At 41.4% G+C, this 27,272-nt stretch overlaps 2 protein-coding genes across 2 annotated transcripts; one reads left to right on the forward strand and one right to left on the reverse strand.

Moving 5' to 3' along the window:
• Window positions 1-386: 386 nt before the first annotated feature.
• On the reverse strand, window positions 387-18,359 carry LOC125990240 (kinesin-like protein KIF26B). The gene is made up of 15 exons (XM_049757145.2): window positions 17,337-18,359; window positions 16,796-17,143; window positions 14,768-15,184; window positions 13,064-13,182; window positions 12,813-12,984; window positions 10,382-10,585; window positions 10,214-10,307; window positions 7,951-8,222; window positions 7,639-7,819; window positions 7,358-7,505; window positions 7,076-7,235; window positions 3,580-6,508; window positions 2,295-2,441; window positions 1,261-1,405; window positions 387-1,164 (listed from the first exon to the last, which is right to left on the reverse strand). Exons 1-15 carry the CDS (start codon window positions 17,394-17,396, stop codon window positions 1,110-1,112), a joined length of 5,451 nt encoding a protein of 1,816 aa, XP_049613102.1. The 5' UTR covers window positions 17,397-18,359; the 3' UTR covers window positions 387-1,109.
• Window positions 18,360-18,391: 32 nt separating this feature from the next.
• On the forward strand, window positions 18,392-25,698 carry hnrnpub (heterogeneous nuclear ribonucleoprotein Ub). Its single transcript, XM_049757155.2, has 14 exons — window positions 18,392-19,030; window positions 20,100-20,214; window positions 21,782-21,861; window positions 22,502-22,641; window positions 22,719-22,818; window positions 22,923-23,035; window positions 23,141-23,404; window positions 23,478-23,597; window positions 23,683-23,811; window positions 23,889-24,057; window positions 24,189-24,476; window positions 24,538-24,818; window positions 24,885-25,016; window positions 25,096-25,698. Exons 1-14 carry the CDS (start codon window positions 18,535-18,537, stop codon window positions 25,144-25,146), a joined length of 2,478 nt encoding a protein of 825 aa, XP_049613112.1. The 5' UTR covers window positions 18,392-18,534; the 3' UTR covers window positions 25,147-25,698.
• The last annotated feature ends 1,574 nt before the right edge of the window (window positions 25,699-27,272 follow it).

Consider the following 27,272-nt stretch of genomic DNA (forward strand, 5'->3'; position numbering starts at 1 on the left):
GTCAAATATTTAAAAAATATATATATATTATTAAAAGTGAAGACAATTTGCAATTCTAGTAATGACACAAGAATTTGATGCACAATTTGCCTTGAGTTTGACACCTGTGGCCTAAAGGCTTTGCGCTATTTTTGTTAGAACGTCAATTGCTTAGGTCAGTTTTTACCAATTTACGACTATTTCCGTTTTCAAGATCCTTCAAAATAAAATCAACTGATATAAGCACAATAAAACCTGAACAAAATTTGCAATATCATAAAAATGACAGCAAGGTCATTTACGTGAACCTATAATTCATTATTACAATAAAATGCTAATATATTGATTCTTCATTGCTTCTTTGGTGTACGTAGGACTTAAATTTTAGAAACACTTTTCTACCTTAGTTTCAAAAGACTAACAATTTTATTTCAATGTTGTTCAGCACCAAAAAGTATATACAGTACAAGTCATTGGGAATTTTCCTTTAAACAGTAAACAGGAGAGTCACAGAAAAGCACAAACCAATTGTCGACGAAATCAAAACATTTCAAAAAGCTAACACATTTTTTCATCAGACTAGGACACAAATTCATTTCAGCTACAGTTCCAGTGTGTTTCAGTGGTTTTGTCTTTCTAAATAAGGCAAATTGGTAGACAGGCAGGAAGAAACAATACATATTCAGTGAAGAAAAGCAAAAGTGATATTGGAATAAAAATGCAAATTCACAAACACGCTTAAATTAGAACATGAAATGACCAAGTAGACCAACAACTTTAAAATAAACAGTTCGTGATAAACCATATATACATCATATATACAGTATCTCAGCCCAAGAAATAAATAACTGCTGAAAAGACCGTTTTTTTTAAAAAAAGAAGAAAGTTCCTCCATTGTAAGAGCATAGAAGTCCCTTATTTTTTGCTTCCATTTACAGGCATATACAATATTACAATTTCTGACGAAACAAAAACAAATCTTAAGGTGACGTGTTTAATCAATAAGTGATAATCTACAAAAAAAAAAAAAGTGTCGTTATCATACATGTAGTTTCCAGTTCCTGTCATGTGAGCTGCCATCCAAAGAGGCCGCCATCTTCTCCCTCTTCACCAACCATCCTGTCATCTCTTCAAGGTCCTCCAGGGGCTCCACGGAGTCCACCTTGAAACTCTGGCAAAGGTCGGCTGCAGAAGTGGGTACAGTATGATCAACCATTCATTTCCTATACTGCTTTTTTATACATTGTGATTTCCCAAAGTAAATCAAATCCAACCACTCACAGTCTTGGTTCTGTATGGTGTGCTCCAGCGCGAGATTCTGTCCGACCCGTTCTCTGCTCAATTTGTTGGACCGGGCTCCGACGTCTGTGATCATCTACCGTATGAGCTCCGAACACCGCCGCTTGCCGCTGGAGCATGTGAGTCCCTGAAAATGCAAACAGTTGCATAAGATAATTTTTTTCTGATTCCATCATTAGCCCCAAGACCCTTAAAAACTGTTTGTGTGTAAGTAGGTCAGCAAGTCCGACCCACCCAAACACACACACACTTTACACTTGAGAACAAGACTAACCCCCTCCACTCTACCCACTAAAGACAGCAGATGAGGTCCACTGGGAGCCGAAACACAACCTCTAATGTCTCTAAGCCGCAAAATCAAATGATGCTTATTATGAGTATGTACAACGCGGGTATTCCTTTTTTTTACGCAAATACAATATACAGTACAAAATTAAATTACAACTCTTCCCCCCCAACATGTTGAGTTTAATTCTTTGTTCTTTTGCCGCACATTGACCCAATTCCCCCTCCCAGCCCCCAATGTGGTCATTAAAATTGCATCAAGAAGCAACGTTTGAGTGTGGTAGAGGCACGGAGGGGTCTCATGGGGGCCAGACGGCTCGTCATGGGGACATAACGTCACCATATGCAGCAGATTGTGCTTCGGAGCACATTTCGACTCGCGATGCAAGGTGGCCATCTTTTATTTAATATTTACTTAATGGCTAGTTGGGCTTTTTTTTTTTTTTAAGGGAACTGCAAATGGGATTTTCTGATAATGAAATTATCTGTCAAGCACTGTTTTTCATACTACATATTCATAATATATTTATATATATTTATTTTATTATTTTATTATATTATTTTATTTATGTATTTATTTATTTTCTAAATAGTTTCCTTAGGATGTTAGGGTTTGTTTGTTTTAGTGTAAACAAAATGGTAAATCCCAAATAACCATCAGCTACAAATAAGCAAAAAGGCAAATATTTCACATAAAATATTAACAACATTTTTCATTTAGCATTTTGTACCTCTTTTCTGCATCTGTTGCACTTTGTCAATCTCGTATACTTTGTAGTTTTCAGGGATTCCATGATCCGCCCAGCGAGATTGCAGGCTATTAGATGATTGTCTTGCGGCTGGGGTTGCGTCATTGGAAAGATGACGAAAGTGAGTGCCTACAAACAGAAATAAATCTAATATGAGAAAGATGCTTAAGTGTTTTCATTGACTTTTCTGTCAATTTTTGAAACCTGGTGGAATGGAATAACTCCTTATTATTTTCTGAACCAACTTGTTTTTGCATTTAATTTCCAATGCTGAATGAACGGTTGGCTTCATGTATTAATAATATGACTTCTGGCACTGTAAGGCTTTCCTCACCACTAAGTGTACATGATCTGACGGCATTCCACAGACATGTCATCTCCGATTCACATCACCGCTATTCATTAAAAATGTCTCCAGTCTTTTAGGATAATTTCTATGAAACTTTCATGAGTTTTCTTTAAGCACATTTAACAGTTAGGCCATGTTTGTCAAATTTTCCATCCATTTTTTCGTCCTACAGACAACAATAGGCAACAGAAAATTATGTGTAAAGGTGTTGTTATTTTAAAATTTCCCATCCTTGAGTTTCAGATGAAGCTAGCATTTGGCATTGGTTGAAAAATATCCTGTACCGTATTTTCCGGACTATAAGGCGCACCTAAAAACCTAAAATTTTCTCAAAAGCCGACAGTGCGCCTTATAGACCGGTGCGCCTTATATATGGACCAAATTCCTAAATTTAAACTGGCCCGAAGCATTGTGCCATGAAATCAATCATAAGTGGCCCGCTGAAGACTATGAATCATGAATCAAAATGACTATGGATCATTATTTTGTGATTATAAAGTAATTTGTTGCGTCTGAAGCTGAAATAAAAAAGATAAAATGGAGAATGATTTGATTTGGATTAAAAATCTGACATGATGCATTAATGGTGCGCCTTATAGTCCGGTGCGCCTTATATAAGGACAAAGTTTTAAAATGGGCCATTCACTGAAGGTGCGCCTTATAGTCCGGAAAATACGGTAATTTGAAAAATGAAATGTGTCTCTTTAACAGGAGTCTAGGTTTATTTTGAAAAACAATAATCACCTTTACCCCAAATAATTTGTTCTATAAATTCTAAATAAATATACATTGTATCCATTTTTTGAACATTTTGAATTTCCGTATATCGCTCCCTTCTTTCTCCCTGCCACTGTCCATTCCCAGGTGTCCCAATACATTTGTATGTTGACTGCATCGTTTCTAATGCATTAGTTGTACCTGTGTTGCCTCTCCGCCGAGATGATCTACCACTGTGAGTCTCTCCGAGGAGGGACCCGCTCCTGTCGCTCACAGAATCTCTGTTAGATATGCTGCTGGCTGTGGCTTCACTGTCCCTCAGCAAACTATCATAACCACTGCTCATGGCGCTGTTCCTGTTTGAAAAATACAGCGACGTTTTCCCCATAGCTGGCGGCAAATCTCCGCTGAGCACACTTGTGGTGTCGCTCGCATGTCCACTGATGTGAGGAGGTGTCCGAGGAGAAGTGACTTGGTTGTAAGGAGAAGGAAATGACCCCATTGGGTCCAATCCTGATGAAGCAGGACTGGCGGGTCTTTCCTTGAAGAAGTCCGAAATGCGTCCGTTGGTGAGGCCCTGAATGGCAGATTTTGTGGATGAACATGTGGAGCTTTGACTGGGCGTCCGGCTGATGGCGGGTGAAGGAGATGAAGAGCGAAATGATGAAGTCCTCTCAAAGGTTTTGCTGTCCGGGGAAAGACTAGCGCTCCGGTTGATGGACTGCTGCGGGCCTTTACGAGGCAGACTGAAGTTCTTGATGCTGGGGGCGGACAGGCGTCGGACTTTGGGACAAACCATTTTCAGTTTCCCGACAGCAGACAGCTTTGAATGTGTTGGCTTGGATTGGTTTGGAGTTTCATAAGTATTACTCTGACTAGTTTGGCGAGTCTTTCTAGAGCTTCTGCTTGCTCTCGGTATTGTAGAACCAGGAATGCTCTTTCCTTTGTGAGCACCTTTGCCGGACCCATCAGAACTTTTCTTGGAGATCGCCTTTCCCCTTTCAAAGTCACATGTGCTCTTCCCCTGGGATTTCCCCGCCAACTGATCCAGTTTGGCGCTAAAAAGTCTGCCACTCTCCTCCAAGGGTGACATCATCCTCCCAGACACATGATCATGTTTCATACCTACTTTTGAGGTCTCAAATAATGATCCCTTTCTGAGAGGTCTCCTCGCCTCTTGCTTGTAGTCTGTTTCATATTTCAACGAGGAGGCTTTGTGGAGGTTCACCGGGGAAGACTGCTTGCCACGCCTCCTCTCTAGGGTCACCCCCGGGCTACACGGAGTGGATGATGTCACCCCCCTTGGGTCTCTACAAGCATCTGCCATATGATGGTGGCTTTGCTGCTGGTTGGCATTTAGCCAGCTTCGAGGCAGACTACCCGTATTGAAGGACTCGCCACGCGTTTCTAAGCAACCTAAGGAAACACCAATTAGCCGAGTATTCCCAATACGTCTGTGAGCTGGTTCATCCACCGAGAAGGTCTTTGGAGGATTCGTGGAGTAAACATGCTCCCAGTCTCCATGGTGGCTTTTGTCTGTATTTTTGATCCTGTCGCCACAAATTTTGTTTTCCTCTATGTTGTTATGAGAAGATGCGTTTTCCATGATCGTTGTGTGAGATTGGATCTGACTTGGGTTACTTATCTTGTTTGAATTTATTAGGTGAGTCTCTGAAGCAGATTCTGGGCATTTTATTGTAGATTCAGTTCTTTGTGTTTCTTTTACATCATCTGAATCAGCATTTATCAGCATGGGGTTTATAAATGAAGGTAAAGATCTTTCTCTTGAAGGATACCGTAGTTTTTCAAAATCAGTCGCCGGACCTGCTGGATGAACAAAAGTGACATTCGTCTGACTTGCTCCTGCAGAATCTTCTGTTATGTTCCTTATAATCTGGATCGGATGGGAGCCTGCAGAACCTTGAATGCGTGATGTTGACTGGGCAGCATCTTTAATACAAATGATGTTCCCTCCCGTCCTGCCGCTGTCCAGTGTGCCGCTAATGGTCACCTCCTCCACCATGGAGAAGACAAGTTCATCTTGACCTTTTAAATCCAGCGGTTGTTGAACGGTTACGGTGATAGTTGCCGTCATTTCCTTAGCGTCCTTTTTGGGCTCGTTAGACGGGATGTCCTTAAGTTGAGAACTGCTCGGTAAAGGTTTTGAAGAGGTGGAGGGAGGAGAAGGAGGAGATGCAGGTAGACTCTTTCCAACTGGTGAAGTTCTTTTGTCTGATTTGAACCAGTCAGCTGATCCATGACTTTCTTGTTTCTGTGTAGGTTGAAGGGAATTGTTAGAAGGTTGAGGTTTGGTATCTACAAATTGAGGTTGTGTTTCAGCAGGCTGACCAGCTCCAGTTTTTGGTAACTGATAGCGACAAGTTATGTTTCGATTGAGAGTTTGATTCAGCGGCTCCTCGCCGGAACTGGTTGCGCTGCACTCCTCGCAATCGTAAAGACCAGAGTCTTCTCTCTGGAAATTATCCCCGTTGAAGGCCGCATCTGTTTGTTTTTCCCGACCCAACGTCTGACTGCAGCCTTGCCCCTGTTTCAGCATTTGTGGTGTTTCTTTCTCTTTCTGGGATTGTGGTTTTGGTGCGATATTGTTAACAAGAGGGACTTTTGACGAGGACTTGAGCAAATCCATCGTCTCTTCTCCGTCGATGCACCCCAAGCGCTCCTGAAGCTCGGCGAACGTGTCACATTTAAGACAGTCCCTCTCCGGCTTTTTCATTTCTGCTTTCAGGATTTCAGTCTGCCCTTGAGTGTCATCTTTCTTGCTCTCTGCGTGAAGTTTAGGAATTTTCAGCAGCTCTTGCAGCAAAGCGGTAAACTCCGGATCTTCCATATCAGCCTTGTTTGGATGTAAGGAAGGTATGATGGGCACAAACTCGGGTTTCGCTAACCTTGGGGTAACTCTAGGCTGAATCAATCCATCCGAGTCTATTTGGATGACTGTATCACAGGATTGGTCACTACTGGAGCGTTCATCCAGCTCTCCGCGGAGACGAAAATGTTGCACATCAACATCAACCTCGTCTGTGGAGTGGAAAGCTCGCAGGGAAAAAGATGGAGGGCCTCTCTTTTGTCTTGTCAAACTCCTGCCGCTAGGTGAGCATGAATTGGATTGCTGTGGAGTAAAGATTTTGTTTAATTTTAGTATTGGATTGGACTCCATTAAATATATATATATATACCGTATTTTCCGGACTACAAGGCGCACCTAAAAACCTAAAATTTTCTCAAAAGTGCGCCTTATAGTCCGGTGCGCCTTATATGTGGACCAAATTCCTAAATTTAAATTGGCCCGAAGCATTGTGTCATGAAATGAATCATAAGTGGCCCACTGAAGACTATGAATCATGAATCAAAAAGACTATGGATCATTATTTTGTGATCATAAAGTAATTTGTTGCATCTGAAGTTGAAATAAAAAAGATAAAATGGAGAATGATTTGATTTGGATTAAAAATCTGACATGATACATTAATGGTGCGCCTTATAGTCCGGTGCGCCTTATATAAGGACAAAGTTTTAAAATGGGCCATTCATTGAAGGTGCGCCTTACAGTCCGGTGCGCCTTATAGTCTGGAAAATACGGTATATATATATATTTTTTTGATACTATACGAACGACCATCAAAATGAGCAAAACCAGCACCTCAAAATGAGTTAATTAATTTATAACTAATAATACCTTTGTCCTCTTCTGTGTCCTGCGGATGCGAGAAGCCAGCTGGATGATGGAGGTGGTTTCGTGTAGCTGCGCCAATGAATTAGCAACCTGAGCAATGACTGTGGTGTGGCAGTTAGCATGACTCAAGGACTCCCGAAGAAGCATGGTTAACTTACTTCCCCTGCGTAGACACAAACAACAAAATATTACTAATATAATATTACTTCAGCCACATAAAAAAAAAATCCATTGATATCTTCTCTTTGACAGTTATACTGTAAGAATTTTTTTTAAATTACTTACTTTTTGGGGATGGTTTTATGTCCACTTAGTAGCGACAAAACAACAGGGCCCAGGTCGGAATGCGGAGGTTTATTTCGGACATATCCAACCCCGCCCCTCATGCCACTACAGACATCAATCATGGTCAACTTGGTCGAGCTGCGTGAACCTAAAGCAAAAATTCATAAAATGTAAATCATGAGCTCTTTATTAACTGAAATTTGGGGTTAGCTAGAAAATACTTAATACAGAGCTATCTAATTTGCCTATGCTCACATGCTAGCTAAATATTTTATGACAACCTTTCCCAACGGTGCTGCTTTCTTGTGTGCGAGGGGGCTGGACGTGCAGGGTAAAAAACATGATGGAGCTGTGGGACAAGAAGGTGGTGAAGTCATTATGTCGACGTGCTGCAATGGCAACATCCAGAAGGGAGGCAGCCCGCTCAGCAGTTGGAGCTTTGACCCGATTGTGGTTCCGGAGCTGGAAAGTAAATCAAAGAAAAACTATACATACACGGAAAATTTTAGCATCTCAAAATTTTTATATATTTTTTTTTTTTCTATTTTTTTTCTAGTTATAGTCAGCTGGAAATGCCATATTTGTCTTACTACCTGTATCCCATGAATGGGGTCCTCTTGGAGCCGAATGTGAGGTCTCGGGCTGTCCTGTATGCTCCCTAAAGAAGGGACAACCTCCCCCAATAGATCTCTCAATGTATCCTCCTCTCCACTGCAGAGTTCCACAGCAGATACAGACACAGTAAGATCTGTCCACGTCTTCTCCCGCCGCTTCTCGATGGCACTGTACAGCCAGGAGATGGCGCATGGAATCAGCCCGAGCTTGTGGATGCTCTCAGTATTCCCCACCATGCTGGACCAGGAGCCTGAGGGAGACAAGGGTTGACAGGGATTGTGGATGTATTATAATTTATACCACACCAAGGCGTAATGCCATAAAAGGACATATTATATTTTACAAATTTGTGTCATCAATTTAAAACCAGCATTACTCATATGAAGGAAATGGTAGATATAATAATAAATATAATAAACATATAAAATAAAAATAAATATAATAGATGTAATAAATATAATAAAGCTTATAAACATAATAAATATAATAAATATAGAATAGAATAGCCCTATTTCTTGTTTCACGCTAGCTATTAGCGTTAGGGCTATTATTATAGTCAGATTTACAAACAAACAGATTGTTGTATATGCCATTAAATTTGCCAGCCCAGTTAAAATAATGAATTTTAACAACTGGTAAAATGCTATAATTTAGTTAATCTCCACCATTTGTCTTCCTTCATTAATTATATCCCATTTCAAAATTTAATTCAGATTAAAAAAACATAAAAACAATTTATATCATAGACCAGCAAACTGCAAGTGGAAAACTTACAATGTAGTGGAACGGCTCACTCAGAAAATGGCAGATAAAATATTTTAAAATGTACTTGGTTGTTTGATTTCACACTTGATGGGTGGGCAAGCACTACTGAGATTTGTTTGCATACAAGCATTCAAAGGTAAAATTATCATATTAACAATTGCATGTCGCCTATACTTCAGGAGCTAATGAACCTATACGTAAATTATAATATAAACAAAACATGTATTTTTCTGGACTCATGCCCAGCCGCACCTTCCCCCAGGATCCCATTAAATATACAGGCCTGTTTTACCCGTTTGTCTCATCCAGACATTAATTGAATGAGGATAAAAGAATTGGTTTATTCCAATTAGAGGTCGAACTGCCGGCTACTGTCTGTTATTCAGACAAAAGACGATTCTGTGGAGGAGATTGATATCCCTCGTCTGCGGGCCGCAAGTAGTCTGCATCGGCCGGCTAACTCATTTAGAGAGAGTGGCTTCATGTGAAAAGGCAAGCTCCAAGGAGACCCTCCCCTTACCCTTGTGTGTGTGTGAGTGTGTGTGTGGTCTACAGTATCTAACGCTCAGCGAGGCTAAGTGCAAGGCTCCATATCTTTAATAGCGACATTTTACAGTCCATTTTCTTTACAATCCCCTCTACGCTCAAAGCATCCCTGAAATACAATAAAAGGTGAATTTGTGTGTTCTTTATGCTTGAGTGGATATCGTTTATGGCTGGGGTCCCCAACCCCCGGTCCGCGGACCGGTACTGGTCCATGGGTCAAATGGTACTGGGCCGCCAAGCCGCACAGAAAAAAAAAAAAAATGTTTTTTATCGACGATCAATTAATTCAGGTTAAGACGCTCGTCCCGGTCACGTGACAGGCAAAGCTAGCAAAAATGAGTAAGAATTTATTTTGAAAAATATAAAAAAATTGCCGATTCTCTCCCAATTACATCCGTCGGTTCAGGTCAAGGCGCTCGTGTCGGTCACGCGACACCTCAGTCGAGCGTCTTGACCTGAATTAATTGATCGTCGATATAAAAAAACTTTTTTTTTTTTCCTGTGCGGCTTGGCGGCCCAGTACCAAGTGACCCACGGACCGGTACCGGTCCGCAACCCGGTGGTTGGGGACCTCTGGTTTATGGGACTCTTCAGCCCAAAAAAAAAAGAAAAAGATCCACTGGAAGATTTTTTGGTGCGATATCATTCATGAGAGATGAATGGTTTTGTTGAAGAGGAGTTTAAGATGAAGCACTTTTCTGTAATTATTGTAAAAAAAAAAAAAAAACATTTTGCAAACAGAGCAAGAGATGGGTATTGAGGACGCAGACAAAAATGGAGAAGGGGGTTGAAGTGATAAGGGAAGGATGGATGACAACAAAGGTGTAAGAGGGAGGGGGATGGATGAATGGCTCTTGAGTCTAGATAAAAGCATCCCACTCTCATTTCAAAATTTGAACCTGTGGCCCCTCGCAGTGAGCGATTACTCACCCACATCAGCGCACCCCAAACCTAGCACACATCCGTCGCTGCCGCTCATCACGCAGCGGATGACATCAGCCAAGACGCCAGCACACACCTCAGTCTGGTCAGACAGAATAGATTTAATGACGGCTGAATGAGAAAAAAAAATCCAATTAAAAATACGAGGCACCAAACCTGACTGGAGTCTTGAGGATAGACAGCGTCATAATGGAAAGCCTTCAGAAGATCTTTGCCATCCCTGCTGGAGGTCTTCTTAGCGCGCGGTGGACTTTGGCACACAGGTTCTAATAAAATGGCTCTTTTCTTGATGGGGTCGATGTGGAGAACTGGAGATTGGCCGTCGTTCGTTGTTGGGTTCATTCGCAATACAACTTTGAGCTGGAAACAAAAAGATACAAATTGGGATGGGTGAGTATCTTCACTCATATGGGGATTAAAAAAAAAAATACATGGAGAACATATGATTATAATAATTTCACACTGAACATAAAAATACCTCAAAGCATTCACTTGAACTTAATCTGCAACATACATGTTTAAGATCTTTCTGAAAATGACATCACAGCCTTTCAAAACTGCTGATGCGATCACACTGTGCTTCGGTGCGATGCTCTTTGAAAATATCTTCATATTAAATTTACAACCATTAAAAATTCATGATAGACTCATTCTACATGTTCTAGTTCTAACCATGAAGTGGAGTTTACATATAAAAAGAACACTATGTTTCAAAAGTACAGTGATCCCTCGCTATTTCGCGTTTCGTTTATCGCGGCTTCACTACATCGCGGATTTTTTTTCCAAATTAAAAAAACATTTAAAAGTCAAAATAAAACTTATAAATTAAAGAAACATGTGTCTAACCTTTAGGGCGATGTAATATTACTTCAAATTTCCATTTACATTCTGTTAGAAGTCCGTTTTCGCGTGTTAGCACGCTCGCGAATTAGCATCTTTCCGCTAACTCCTTAGCCTGGCCATTACTTCTTGTTGGTGACCATACTTCGCGGATTTCACTTATCGCGGGTGGTTTTTGGAACCAATTATCCGTGATACACGAGGGATTACTGTACTGTTAAGATGTAAACACACATCCACAAAAAGAAAATGAGTGCAAAATTCAGCTTTTAGTCTGCAAGAGCTAATTTCATTAGCACAGATAAAGGATCTGTGCATTCACTCACAGCTGCACGAGCCGATGCAAACTGGCCCAGTGTTTTTTCTACATGTCGTGACATCAATTACTTAATGCAGTGGTCTCCGGGAAGGTCTTAAATTTGCTTCGATCCTGACTGACAGCCACTTAACATGGCTCACGGGCTACAGTGACTGTAGGGCAAGAGAAACAAAGGACAATGATCTATGTAGGACATTCAGTCAAGTGCAGAAGTCGGCATAATGCCCGAATGACATCATCAATCATTGACAATTTGAAATCCATGCTGCCGCATGATATTTCTTTTTTTCCTCTCCTCATAATTTCGAAAATGTATGCAGTAAGTGTCCCCCGAACAATATTGAACCTGTGTCGAACCATATTTATGAGACGTCAATTATTCAAGAGACACTTTAACAACTCAGAAATGTTTTTTTTCTTCTCTCTCACACGCATAAAATCTAGCACGCAGAAGCATGATGGAGCTGAGTGCTCGGGCAGCTGGGGGCAGGCTCCATCTGAGCCCTTAAATGTAATTCTAGACTCAACCCAAGTCTATGAAGAGCAGGCCGTCACGGTATTGATCCGGCCAACTTTTCCCAGTGGTCAAGAAGGATGAGGAACAAGAGAATAAGATGGAGGCATTAGCGCCACCTACCATTGCATCGGAGGGGGGGTGATACCGGATCCCCTCCAAATTGACTGTGATGTCTTTACAATTCAATATGGCTGGTAATAATGCTAAGATGTTTGTGGTTTGGAATGGCGCTTGTAAAAATGCACCAGGATTGCTATTTGTCTCTATACGTTAACTTTTACATAGAAAGCACAACCAACAATTATAATGTGCAGAGCCCCAACTCCAATATGGAAAGGAATCAATCAAAATCACAACATTCAATTGTATTAAAACGAAAATAATAGTAATAAGTAATATAATGCAGTCAAAATATTTGCCAAACCTTCATTTTTGGTCAAATTGTTGAACAATTCTAAAAATATTCAGTCCACTTATTTGGTTGAAAACAAATTACAGGCAACAGTAACACTCCAGTCCTGTAGTTGGCGCTAATGTAATAAAAAATACCATTTACATTAATTTAATTTACAAGAGGTAATTTGACATTAATTAGTAGATAATGGTTGATAGCCATCGTTGAAACAAGAAGGTCAAGAAGGTCAAACACCAAACATGCGCTTACGGGAAGGGTACTGATTTTTATTCCATGCTTCTCCTGCCAAGAACAAAAACCAAAAATAGATGTTGTTTTGGCCACACACACACTGGGTGGGCCCATCTGACGCTGATTGATTGGGTCCAAGGGGATGCTAATGTTTTGGGCAGAAACCATGTTATCATTAAATAGATAGCGAGCTAATTGCTAGTTAATTGATAGCACTAAATTAAAGAAACTGTTACTGAATAACCTAAATAAGGATATAAATTACCTTGCCAACATTTGGCGAGTCTTTGGTTCTGATAGCAGCTTGGAGCAGGCAGGAGGGGGCAGGAGGAGGGTTTTTCTGGATGACATCCCTGAAGCTGTTGGAGAGATGATCAGGAGCTGCGTCGGAAGCCTGGCCTTTTCTCCTCGACGTCAGATTGAGCTTTTCTGCTGCCCTGTCGGAATATCACAAGCGTACATTTTTTGGACATTTGTAGTAAAAGTCCTATTTTTGTATTATTAGTATTTTAATACCTGGCAAAAAAGGACATGGCAGCAGTGTTGGCAATGTTCACCACCCTGGAGAGGTGAGGAATCTTGGAGCTGCTGGCGTGTACGATATCAGTACATCTTAACACGGCATTGTCTGAAGCCTGCCACAGACAAGAGTATGTTCAAATCCAAACATGTAATTGCACTCAAGCACCCCACTCTTAATGGTACTACGATCACGACGTGTTAGTCTAAGTGGGGCACACTGGGTTAAACGTATACCATTAGTCACATGACAGCTACGGAGTGCTAGGAAGCATTTGTGATGGAATTAAAGCGTGACTCAGAAGATAAAATGAGGCAGTAAGAGGAACAGAAACATTAGCTATCGTATTTTCCGGACTATAAGGCGCACTGGACTATAAGGCGCACCTTCAATGAATGGCCCATTTTAAAACGTTGTCCTTATATAAGGCGCACCGGACTATAAGGCACACCATTAATGCATCATGTCAGATTTTTAATCCGAATCAAATCATTCTCCATTTTATCTTTTTTATTTCAACTTCAGATGCAACAAATTACTTTAGAATCACAAAATAATGATCTTTTTGATTCATGATTCATAGTCTTCAGCGGGCCACTTATGATTGATTTCATGACACAATGCTTCGGGCCTGTTTAAATTTTGAAATTTGGTCCATATATAAGGCGCACCGGACTATAAGGCGCACTGTCGGCTTTTGAGAAAATGTTAGGTTTTTAAGTGCGCCTTATAGTCCGTAAAATACGGTACATGGCTACCGTTAAATCTTCACATTCACTTGACTGCTCAGAGCACCAAGGAGTTATTTGAAGGAGGTATTTATTTAAGAAGAAGCTTTTATCTATTCAAATGCTTACATATGCGTGAAGATTTATGCACTATGAGCACACATTAGCACATCCTATCAATATTGCAGTGCAGCCTTAATTGAAAATAATTACTTCTTACTTATTCACCATTACGTTTCCTTGGCACACATGCCTGAACAGTACTTAGTTTTAAAGGCACTGCCAAGTGATTTCTATGTTTTTTTTTAATCATGAAATGTTTGAAGATAAGTGCTGGAAACATTATTGTGGGTGTTCCTAATGTTGTGGCCGGTAAGTGCTTTTCAATCATTCGTTTCCCCTCTTTTTTTTTTTTGCTGCAATTCCATTTTCTTGCTGCCATCCACAATGTAACTCCTCTCTTTTCAAATCTACTTTCCATCAATAATAAATTCTATTGATCTGCTCCAACTTTTTTTTTTCAGGAAATGTGCTCACTGATAGAATATTATTGTTGTGCAATTCAATTAGGGAGTGTTAGTTGAGAGAAGTGTGTTGGTTGCAATAAAATGTGGATAGTCATAATATTTTTTTTGTTTTTTTTTATGGGACATGGCACGAATGGGACCTTGAATCAAGTGCGACTTCCATCAAGCTAATGAATATTTATATTTCACTGTTTGCCCTTCTAAATAGAACCACCTCTACTCCTGATCACAAGAGCTTTTTTGACTGGCTCCATTTTACAACAAGGTTAAATCATGACCCAATTCCATTCCATTAGCAGAAGTACTTATGACAACGTTTGCAGCCATCCCATCGAAATAGGGCCAATAAATCACCGCTCTGCTGACGTGCACTCATAAAGATGTACATTATCCCTGAAGCCCATTAAGAGGAAGGGGGTGTTTGATTTTGTGTTAAACGGGGTACCTGATTGTGAGGATAAAAGTCAGGAGACACTCGGTGCTGGTCCTCAACCCAGCGGTCCATATCCTGGTTGGGGGGCTTGCCGAGCCTCCTCCTGAGGGTCTGCGGGGTCCTCTGGGGTGTTCTGGGACTTCGGGGTGTCCTGGGGCTTTGAGGGCAGTGATTCAGGCTATGAGGTTGTGAAGCAGATCTGTCCCCGAGTTTTGTGTTACTTTGCCCCAGTAGCGTAGCATTCCTGGTGCTGGGTAACTGGTGACCTCTGTTCAGAGCCAAGTGCACCGCCTCATGTTTGAGCTGGTTGAGCTTGGTGCCGCATGTGGTGCATTCACCCAGCTCCCTGCCTCTGTCCCTGGACTCTGTGGTGGACCTGCTGTGGACACGTAGGTTGTCTTGAAGAAATGCACACAGGTCACTCTTGTCCTATTGGAATTGACAAAATAAGTAACAGTAGATTGTTATTCATTCATAGTCTTATCTGGAGTAGTCATTTAAAATATAACGTTTAAAGTGAAGTTAATTTTTTGTAGGTTGTAAAATTCAATATACGGTGATCCCTCGCTACTTCGCGTTTCGTTTATCGCGGCTTCACTACATCGCGGATTTTTTTCACAAATTAAAAAAAAACATTTAAAAGTTAAAATCAAACTTCTAAATTGAGGAAACATGTGTCTAACCGTTAGGACAGTATAGTATTGCTCCAAATATTCGTTTACATTCCTTTAGAAGTTCGTTTTCGCGTGTTAGCACAATCGTGAATTAGCATCTTTCCGCTAACTCGTTAGCCTTCCCAGTCTTGTTGGTGACCGTACCTCGCAGATTTCACTTATTGTATACTGTCTATTGAAAATAATTTGCAAATCATTATATTCTGCTTTTATTTATATTTTACATTTGACTTCATTGAAATTGGGATTTGTACAGTTGTGTATCAAAATGGAGCGAGTGATGCAATCCACTTCAGAAGACCTTGACATGGTCATGTAATCATATCATATAAGTACAAAAAAAATAATGAGTTCTAGACCTGAACCCTGACTGTCTCTACGTCAATCAATCTAATGTATCAAATGTACTATTGTCATCTGCTCTGCCCTTGACCACACACAGACAAACACACACACACACACACACACATACATCATTTCTCATCCATCCTGCCCTTTGTCAACTGTCCAACCCATCCTGCTCCCGCAAGTTCACTTTGACATTGGCCCAAATTCCCTCAGTGGACAACAGACGGTGCTCATCGCTTTTTTTTAAGGCCGGCATTAGAGACTAAATATAATGCAAATGAACAGTGCTTCACACCATTATAAAGAGACCATTCAATCAATTCATCAAACGAAGAAAAAAAATCCACCTTAACATATCAGCAATATACTTCGTGTATTGAATTCTCGATGCCGTGTCGAGAAAGAGTGCAATGAGTGCAAACCTTGAGGATGGTTCACTTTAGCCAGATTGCATTTCTATAAAAGGATGATGTAACTCACTGATGCTATAGAGCAAGAATACTCGAATCAATAAAGCTGTATCTGGCTTATCTGATTATTTCACGTGACCTCAGCCCAGCGCCTCTAAAGTGTGTGGTCTCGGTCTAAAAACCTGCTCCATGCCACTGAGGAAGACAAAAATAAATACTTTCCTCCAAGGGGAGACTTGAGGACATGACACAGGGATGTTGAGATGAAATATTAATGCCCGTTTGAAGCTACTTGCACAGGAATGGCACTTGTCTACTTTGTCAATTGAAGTGTGGATGATAGATGCTGGTGGTGTGACCTGAGGATGTGGATATTAATTGGTTTATGTTGATTCTATGCAAACTGGAATCAATTAATTCAATTTGTTTTATGAAGACAAAAAAGATCTGCAAGTAAATTACATCATTACGCAATTAGTCAACCGCAAGTATGTGTTCCACTGTACAGTTGCCACAGCGCCATCTGCAGGTTTAGATAGTTCTCAGGTCCACTTGCCCTTTTTGAGTGTCATGTGGGTTTTTGTTGTTGTTCTTGTTGCTCTACTAACCTTACAGGAGAAGTGATGGTGCACGGAGAGGCTGAGAGCTTGTTTCTTGAGAGCAACAAGGGTGGCTGAACATCTTTCACAGCATCCATCTTTTCTCTCAGGCCTCCCAAGTCCAGGATTTCTGCGCAGGGTTTGGCTCAAGGACATGATGCGCTCTCCCACGGAACCAGGGAGAGTCCTATAAGACGGGAGCGCCTCTTCTCTGGGGTGATACATGTTCCAATGCAAGTCGCTCCTGAGCCCCGCACCCTCTGGAGTGGGGCGCTCGTTAGGACGGGAGACGCAATCGTTGCCTTTAATACTTGCGCAAACTCGGGAGGACTCGCAGTGATGCTGCACTTTAACGTCCTGAGAAATAAAACAATTATGAGAAGGATGTATGTGGGCTTTAGCTGCCGCAAATTAGATAGCAATCGATGTAGACAACTGCAACCACACCCAAATGTTTTCTAACAGAGAAACATTTACAGCTACAAATGAAGCATTATTATTTTGGAGAAAATGCATAAAATAATTTGTTTTGTAAGAAAAGCGGACTTACCAAAAGCGTTCCTCTAGTAGAGGCAGTAAATCTTTCTCTCCCTCCTGTCAGATATGACATGATAACTTGTTAATATTTAAAAAGAGATCTGAACAAAGGCTTGATGCACTTTCACGTGATTTTTCCACAATTCCATTCGTGAAAAGCGAGAAGCTTCCTCCCATAGTGCCTTTGATGGAGAGTGAGATGGAGTAAATGTAAGGACACTGCCAGAGTCGCAAGGATGACGGCGACAGTGTCGGAGACGGAGATGGAATGAGCGCACCGCGAAACACTCGTGGATTTCCACGCCGTGTCACTATTCAAAAACTCCTCAGGGCGGCGCCAAAGAGTCATCTATTCGGAAATCCAAGCAACAGCACTGATGAGGTGCATGTTGATTTATTTTCATGTCTAATATCTGAATAAGTATTGTCATTGATAACTTATTATTGTTGTTAAAAAATGTTTAGTTGAATGTTGCAGTGTAAAACATAATATACATAATTGGACAATAAAAATAGTGCTGGGACAAAAACAACCCAATTTAGGTTGAAAATTGGACCAACCCAAGAACTTCCTGGGTTGTCAGAGTTGGTTCAAATTGATCGCAATTTTAAATTGTGCTGTGTTGCTTCAATTTTAAATCCTTTATTATTATTTTTTTCGGTTTTAAGGGTATAAATTTCACCGAGACAAAACCTAGCACAGCCCAAAAACCGGATAGGCCAGAATAGATCAATAAATAGGTTGATAGATCGAGAGATAGGATTCTCCATATTATATCTGTATATTTGTGTTGTAGTGCCACCGTGTGGCCAAAGGGCGCAGACCAGAATGAACGGCACAATGTTTATAGCAAAAATTGATACAAACACTGTTAATTCTTTACAATTGTCATTCCAGTATGTTCCCTTTTGTTATGTTTTTTTCACAACAATATTATTTAATTTCCTTGGGCTGTACCAATGAAGCTGGATACTGAGTGTATAAATTTACGCGTGACGGAGACAGATGGCGCTATAAATTAAGCTGCGCCGCATTCTTGGCATTACGGTGATGACGTCACCGACTCCATTCCCTCCGGCCTCCACTGACACGCTAAGCGCTACTTACCAGTCGGCAGCAGTAGGCGCAGTTTCGCATCGAGCTAATCAAGCGTCGTTCGTTTATTTATTTCTTAATTTCGCGTGTATTATATTTGCGATAAGTGTTCACAATGAGTTCAATCAACGTCAAAAAGCTAAAAGTAAACGAACTGAAGGACGAGCTGAAAAAGCGTCATCTCTCCGACAAGGGACTGAAGGCTGAGTTGATGGACCGCCTGCAGGCCGCCTTGGATGAGGAGGCCGCGGCCTACGAAGAAGAGGCTGCAGAGGATGAGGAGTTAGAACAGGCCGCCGAACCAGAATGCATGGGGGAAGACGAAGAGGGCGAGGGAGAGGGTCCGGTAGTAGAAAGCATGGAGGCTAACGAGCAGGAAGCCGAGGTAGAACAGAATGGCGCAAACGACGACGATGGTGGTGTCGCTGCGGTGGAGGCTTCTGCTGTCGCGGAGCCTTCTACCGTCGCCGCTGCTGCTTCTTCTGCCGAGGACGAAGAGATGGGAGACGGGGAAGAGGACGACGAGATGGATCCCATGCTCAAAGCAGACGTGGACGACATGGAGAAAATAGATGAAGACGACGGTGAGCCTGAGGAACAGGCAGCTGAGGGTGAGTCGCCTAAATTGATCTCGTGGAGACTTTTTTTTTCCTTCTTTCCTACTTGAACGTATCGCGGCGGAGAGCTGGTTGGAACTACATGCAGCATTTATGTTAATCTCGACGGCGTGACCTCAACAAAGCTAAACGTTAGCTTCATAGTGACGCAGTTCTGCTAATACAAACGTTAGCTTAATTGGCGCAAATATCACCACTATTCCGTGCGGTTAAGTTTCCATCGTGCGTTTAAAGTGTAATTTACAGCCGAGAACTGCGTAAAATGCGTCCGGTAATTCGTTGAATAGGCGATCTGGTTGATTAGTTAGCTCGTTAGCTCGCTCGTTAGCGTCATTTTCTTTGTCTGGGAGCGCTTGTTAGCCGCCTTCATTTGTTTCTGCTATGAAAGTTGAAGGCTTACTATATACATTTGAATTTATTTTTTGTCACTTTTGTAATAACACATTAGCACTTTCGTGTCTGTCAACGCTTTCCGAATGTATGAAAATTGTATAAAAGTCCGAAGCTGTTAAATAACCTAACTTTAAAATGTATGTGAAATGTAAAAGCGTTCAAGTTGGTTTAGTCAACGCGTGGTTAATTATTTGCGGTTTGATGAATTAGCCCGTTAAAATTGGTATTTTTACAGCTCTTAGCCGCCATTTTAATTCTGCATAGCTTTGGAGGGAATGAGGGTTGTCAGTGCAGTTAGCAGGCTCACATTTCTTTGCATGGTGCATTACCTCAGAAATACTTGTCCCACACTAATTTATTTGCTACCATCTGTAGGATTATTGTTCTCATTTGAATACACCAAATTGTTTCCCCAGCCCCACCACCTCTGCTCTTAAATGTGCATATTATGGACCAGCTTGCATTGTAAATAAATTAGACTCTGGTCATTACAGTTGTATTCTCATGATTGTACTATTGTGTACTAATATGAGGTGTTTCCACTTCTTTAGCTTATGATGGTCGACTCTATGTAACTGACTGACCCGGGCTTTGTGGGCCAGACCCCCACTGCCAGTCCGACCTCTCTCAAAGGAGCACCTCATTATATATCTTTGTTCTATTTTCAAAGGGGATGCGGACAAAGACACGAATGCTGATCAGAAGAATAAGAAGGGTGTTAAGAGACGCCGGGAGGAACATGGAAGGGGCTACTTTGAATTTATTGAAGAGAACAAATACAGCTGGTAAGGATGGGACAGAGCAAAATGGCCTTCAGCATCCCTGAAGTGCCATCATAGCTTTGTTATGTATTGGCTTTAAGTGCCGATGCACATATACCTAGCTAGCCTTTCAAGAACTTTTTTCAAAAATCTATATAACCACATTCTCATATCCCTGACTGCTCAGAGAGCCTTACCATTATTTATCTTTTGATACATTGTTTGAAAAATGCACTACAATTTTTGTGGCAGGAGTGAAATCTCTAAAGTCAGCTTTAAACCTGCTCCTCTTCACACTTTTGCTAAGCCAGTTGTGTCCTCAAGGTGATTCAAGGCTTCTCACAAAGAACCCCCGAAGGACTATAAGCAGATGTACACAGTTCATTCAGAGGAAGGGAGGGACTGACTTGGGGTGGTAGCTGAGAAATGTGGGAGGAGGGCAGGCACATTGTAAAAGTCTAAACGTCCAGGAAGGAACTCTCGCTCTTGATCGTCCATCGTTTGCCTCGCTATTTTAAGTAATTCTCATTGTCTCCCCACTCTTTGTATGATGTCAAGATGCTATTTCTGTGTTTCTGTCTCATCGATCATGTCGTGTGTGTGTGTATGTGTGTGCGCTAGAGAGATGCGGTGTGTTACAAGGTTGTGTTGTTTTGTTTTTTTCCTCCGTGCTGGTGATGTCATGCATGGTCTGTACACATACATTCTGATTGATCAGTGTTTTCATTGCGTTAATCTTTAATGGAACATCACAGTTATATAGTTACGTAACAATTACATCATTAGCATCTGATAGACTTTTAGTTTTTTTTTTTTTTTCCTCCTACACTGCCCTCAATATGATTGGATAGATCCAGCACATGGTCTTGCTTAGACATATTGTCAGTATATGACTTTATTGCTGAGCTAAAAAAAAAAAAAAATCCATGGCTCATATTAGTTTTCCATTTGATGTACATTACAAATGTAAAGAAGTAAAAACTCCTTGAGAGACATAAAGATGGAAGATAAAGGCGCTAGTCAGAAAGAACCAAGAAAAAGTTTGTACAGGTGTTTAACACTATACTTGGTCATGATTTTATGTCATTGATTAATTGAATTGCTTGTATTTGACAGTGTGGAGAAAGATGCTAATGTCTAATATCGTCACTGCAAAATACTTGACGTGTTTTATCAATCCTCATTCAATGGAAGTCTTGTGAGTCCACGCTCCATGTGATTAAATGTCGATGCCGAAAACGTTGGAAATTGTTTCCGGGCTATTCGACGTGTAATCCATCTTGTTAAGCCATGCCCCGACAGAATGCAACTAAATAGAAAAGTCATTCAAGTCCTTGCGTCTCTATCTACTTCTAAGGCTTGTGGAGGTGCTGTTGGTTTTTTTTTTGTCTTATATTTAGATTTCACTGGATTCGACAAGGTAAGTGTCCAGGATCACTATACACACCACTGCTCACAACAGGTTGGAGACTTGCTAATGTATGACCCCCTCCCCCCCACTTCGTTTCAGCAAGTGGTGCCCGTGTGATTCAATGACCTTCATCATCCAATTGAATGTGTCTGGTCTTTTTTTCCCCCCCCCTCCCTCCAGGGCCTCATTTAAGTCGCCCGTGCCCCCTTTGGAGGAAGAGGATGAAGAGTTTGATGACACCAAAGTCTGCCTGGACAACTGTGAGTTATCTAATAATATATGAATGACTGCAACAAGGAAATGAGCTTTACCGTTGTTACTTTTGTCTGACGCAATCTGTTGACAAGTTAATCATCACAGCAGTTAATGGTACCCAGTTGATATTTTACCGTAGCCTAGAAGTGTCAAAATTATTGGATTAATCGACAACAAATCGATCATCAAATTAATCAGCTCATATTTTAATAATCGATTGACAATTTTTAACTGCAGATTGTCCAAAGCTTCTGATTTCAGACTCTCAAAATAATATTTTTTTTTTCTACTCCTTTATCCAAGAAGACTGATTTATCCTTTTGTTTAATCAAAATAAGACATTTGCAAACATCTGCCTTTACTTTGGATACCATCGATTTTTCTTGTGTTGTCTTAATTGTTGTTTTTTTAAACCACAGAATAAAACAAATTTAAGAGTAATTGTATCCGATTATTTGATTAATCGATGGGATACCTTAGGCGGTGTTAATATATTTCAAAGTAGTTGACAACTGTAAATATTGTCAATGGAAATCTGTACCAGAATCAGTCCACCCTATTACAAAATTATATTGTTAAGGAATGAGCCAACTTTTCCAGAGGAGTTGATGTTTTTTTTTTTGGTTTTTTTTTTGTCCCTTGTAGACAACTGCGACCTGCATTTTAAGGTGTCACGAGACCGCTTCAGTGCCTCGTCGCTCACAATGGAAAGTTTTGCTTACCTCTGGTCTGGGGGCAAGGCCACTCATGGTGTAAACAAAGGCAAAGTCTGCTTTGAAGTGAAGGTATGAGCACACCTAAAATCCCGCTTGCTCCAAAAATAGTTTTGTAACCAACGTGTTCCTCTCTCTCTGCCTGGCAGATCACAGAAAAGATTCCAGTGAAACACATTTCCAGTAAGAACATGGAAATCCATGATGTGCAAGTTGGCTGGTCGTCGACTGCTTCATCACTGCTACTCGGTGGGTTCTCTCATGCGAGCTTAGCCCGAGCCACCATGATGTGTTGACTTGTTAACGTGGCCATGTTTGACCCTTAAGGCGTGCACTCTCCTGTTCTGATTTAGGTGACGGCAGTCTTTCATTTGCGTACTCTGGGAAGGGGAAGAAAATTGTAAATGGTGTGATGGAGGACTTTGGGGAAACCTTTGATGAGAACGATGTCATCTGCTGTCTTGCTGTAAGAGTTTTATTTTTTTTAAATTCTGTATTTGTGTAATTAAATGGTCGTAAAGTCTTTCAAATCTACAACCAGTTCTTAGATGTTGTCTACTGCTTTATTCAGGATTTTGAAGGAGACGAGGCGGTACTGTCCTACTCTAAGAACGGCGGGGAGCCAGCCGAAGCCTTCCGTGTGAGCAAAGACGAGCTGAACGACCAGCCTCTTTTCCCTCATGTCATGTGCCACAATTGCGCCGTGGAGTTCAACTTCGGCCAGATGGAGACCCCGTACTTCCCCGCTCCCTCCGAGTACACCTTCATGCAGGACGTTCCCGTCGACGACCGCGTCCGCGGGCCTTGCGGGCCGCAGACCAAGGCCGACTGTGAGGTAAGCTGCTCAACGTTATATATGTATGTCGCTCTCATTGCTGTGTGCGCTAATGGCTTTTCTCCATTGTTAGATCATTGTGATGGTGGGCCTGCCGGGTGCGGGCAAGACCACATGGGTGAAGAACCATGTCCAGGAGAACCCTGGGAAGTATTACATCCTGGGAAGTGATACCATCGTGGAAAAGATGATGGTCTGTTGTTAAACACCCTAACGCTCTCTCGCAGTTTTAGTATCCCTGTACGCTTGCACATGCTAATTTTTTTTGGGGTTCTTAGATCAACACCCCGAATCGGCAACCCAAAGAATACAACAAACTGCTTGCCATTTCCCAGCGTGCTCCTCTTTTCCTGGGAAAGTTCATCGAGATTGCCGCGCGCAAGAAAAGGAACTACATCCTGGATCATGTTAGTCACCCTAACATTGTTGCGTGTGAGATATGTCTAATGGCAGGTTTAACTCTCGGATTGTTGTCTCTCTCCAGACCAACTTGTCCGCCCCTGGCCAGAAGAGGAAGATGTGTTTGTTTGCCGGCTTCCAGCGCAAAGCGGTGGTGGTATTCCCCTCCGATGATGACTATAAGCAGAGAGTTCAGAAGAAGGTCATGATTGATGGCAAAGAAGTGCCTGAACATGCTCTTCTCAAAATGAAAGGTGAAAGCAGCCGGGAAAGTGTTAGCTAGCTAAATTAAAATGGCTAATATTGGCCAGCTGATTAAATACTCTTGTCCCTAGTATCCGTTAGTAATTGCTGCTAATCATGTTGCCGTGTTTAACCTTCACAGGCTTCTATTCTCTGCCTGTGGAGGGCGAGAGCTTCAACGAGGTGCTCTTTGCTGAGCTGCCGAGGGACGACGCCGCCAAAGTTCTGGAAACGTACAAAGAAGAAAGCAAGAGCGCTCTGCCTGCTGAAAAAAAGCCCAACCAGGGAAGCTCCACACCCAAGCGAGGCGGTGGGTCCCGCGGGGGCGGTCGTGGAGGCAAGAACCAGTTTGGCCGCAACAATGGGCCCGCACAAAGAGGCGGCGGAGGCAATCGTCAGGGCTTCCAGAATCGGGGCAACTATAGAGGAGGTGAGAAGCGTGTTTGTTGTTGATAAAACGTCTCGAGGCTGACATTTTCTTTTGTTGGTAGCCCCGAACCCCCGCGGTGGGTTCGCCCGCCCCCCTCGTGGCTACATGCCACCCCCGGCTTACAGAGGCGGCTACCCCAGCCGCGGCAGCTACAACCGCAGCGGCAATCACATGCCCAGCATGGGCGGCTCACCCAGAGGCGGACCAATGAGGGGCAACATGGGCCCCAGAGGAGGTGGACACATGAATAGAGGCGGTCCGATGAACAGAGGGAACATGAGCAGAGGAGGTGGCGGCGGCGGCGGAATGAGTCGCGGCGGAAATAGAGGACATCACAACCAGGTATGTGGCTACCTGTTAGCTTAGTCTTGTGGATTTTTTTTTTTTTTTCATCACGTTGCTTTGCAGTTTCAGCAAAGAGGCGGCGGCCGCGGCAACTTTGGCAACAAGAACAGCAATTTCAACAGGAATAGCGGCGGTTTTGGCAACAGGAACGGCATGGACAAGGCCCAGGCCTTCAACCAAAGCTGGCAACAAGGGGTCAGTGCTTTCTCTTTTACTCAGCTGTTTGAGCATTTGTACAGCTTGTGGATAAAAATAAAAAAAATTCTCTGTGCAGTTCTGGAATCAGAAGCCATGGAACCAGCAGTATCAGCACAACTATTACTGAGACACTTGTTCTAATGGACTGGTGGCCACACTGAAAACCACTCTAGCCACGGATCATCATCCCCCTCCTCCGTCAACGACACCATTTTTCATATAACCTGCTTTTTTGAGTAACGTGGTCAACATTCCACTCCAGAGGGAGATCAGCAGACATGAGATGGGTGAAATTCTTTGAAGAACGAGAGATGTGTAAAACATGATTTTTTTTTTTTTTTTTTTATTATCTTTTGCTGTATATTTCATTTGCTTTGCACCACTTTTAAAAGATGTGCTTTTAAAAAAAAATTGTAATATTAAGAATCACAATTGTTCTTTTCCAGGGGTGTGCATTTTTACGTTTTTTTTTCCTCATTCATTTTTATTATTCTTAATTGTAAATACTTGTTTTGAGTAGTTTAGACATTCAATCTCATCGTGGCTTTTGAAGAATATTGCGTGTCCACTGTGCAGTTTATGCAAAGCCGCAGTTAAATTTCAGTCTCTGTTTCCGCTTCCAAAACTGTAAACCAACTTCGTAGACCTCCAATAAACACAAATATGCTTGTTTTTTTCCTCCTGGCTTATAATTTCTATTCAAAGGTGTAAAAGGACCTTTGAATGGCCTGTTTGGAGAGATTTACATTAGGCCCGTGTTGGTGTTCTTGCTGAGTGTAATGTGCACGGAATAGTTCAGCTCTTCGATTGAACAATGTTAACTACATTGTTTTGGGTGTGCCTTTTATAAATCCCTCTGAGAATTTATTGGAAGAATTTCACGGCTGGCTCGTACTTCATACGTGCTGCAAACATGACCACACTTGTAATTTGGCTAGTACTGCTAATTGCAGTACAATTGCTAATGTAGCCAAAGTATTTCAATTCAAAGTAGAATTTTGGCTGTACTATGTCCATGTTGATGGTAGAGCAGAGAAAGTAGCTGAGTGCCGATCAGGTAGCACATTTTTCACCAGCAAACAAGGGCTACACAACGTGCGTTTCAAACTTGCACCATGAGCCGACTATTATTTATCCCAGATAATATTTCTGCCCTTTTTCCTTCCTCATTTCAGATTACCTGACAAAATGTTTTTTTCTTTGACCAAAAGGGATGTTGAAACAAGCATGTAAATACTCGAAAAATATTGTGTTGTGATGAAGTGTTAGTTTGCCCCAGTACTGCTGTATATTCCACTTTTTTTTTTTTTGATTATTATTTAGCAGAGTTTAGGTTTCAAAAGACACTATATTTTTATTGCATTATGTTGCAGGTTGTATATCAGGTCTCGTATCAAACCAATCATGCTGCAGCTTGTCTTTTGTATCCTAACATTTTTTTTAAAGTCTCAACTGTATTAAAAATGATGAAGGTTGTAAAATTTAAAGTTTGTCACTGTGCCTAATTCATCACCATGCATTTCGCATTTTTTACTCGGTGAGTATATTCATATTGAAATGTTCCAATGACAATCACAACACCACCTGTTTTCTATCGTTTGACTTTGAATCCACTTCCCTTGCAGACAGACCGCTCCTCATCTTCAGTAGATGGCCTGCTGGCTTTGTTGACCTCCACCAGCAGCATATTAGGGAATGACAAGACCCCCTACTCAGACAGCAAACAATGTATTAGGTATGTTTGGAACTGTTTAAGCCTGATGTCAACTCACAAGGACCACCATTCTTGGTTCATGAGAATCGCCCTGTGTGTTTCTCCCTATGTGGTCGTGTAGCTTGTCCCCACAGCGTTGTCTGGGCGACTATCTCCATGTGAATGTCAACATGAATATGAATCAAGAAGATTGTAGTGCGCGAGTTGTTAGCATGGGAAATTTCCAGGGCCGGAAGTCTGAATGTCCCCTGAACAATTTTGCAATGCAAACTTGGACCCCTGCATTTTTGCAGTTCTTAATTTTTGTTTTGTGTTTTTTGTTATTTTTGGGCGAAAGCTAACCCCTGTTTTTTTTAATGAAAAAAATAGGAAAAATGAATAAATATATATATATTTTTCCCATTAATATATATGAATATATATATATTTTTTAAATATTTTTTTCATTAATATATATGAATATATATATATATAAAATATCAATGTTTTTAAAGATATTTTTCTGGGGGAAATCTCAAATGCATTGCTGTCAATTGTTC

The sequence above is a fragment of the Syngnathus scovelli genome, chromosome 20 (assembly GCF_024217435.2).
Source record: "Syngnathus scovelli strain Florida chromosome 20, RoL_Ssco_1.2, whole genome shotgun sequence".
NCBI classification, from domain to species: domain Eukaryota; kingdom Metazoa; phylum Chordata; class Actinopteri; order Syngnathiformes; family Syngnathidae; genus Syngnathus; species Syngnathus scovelli.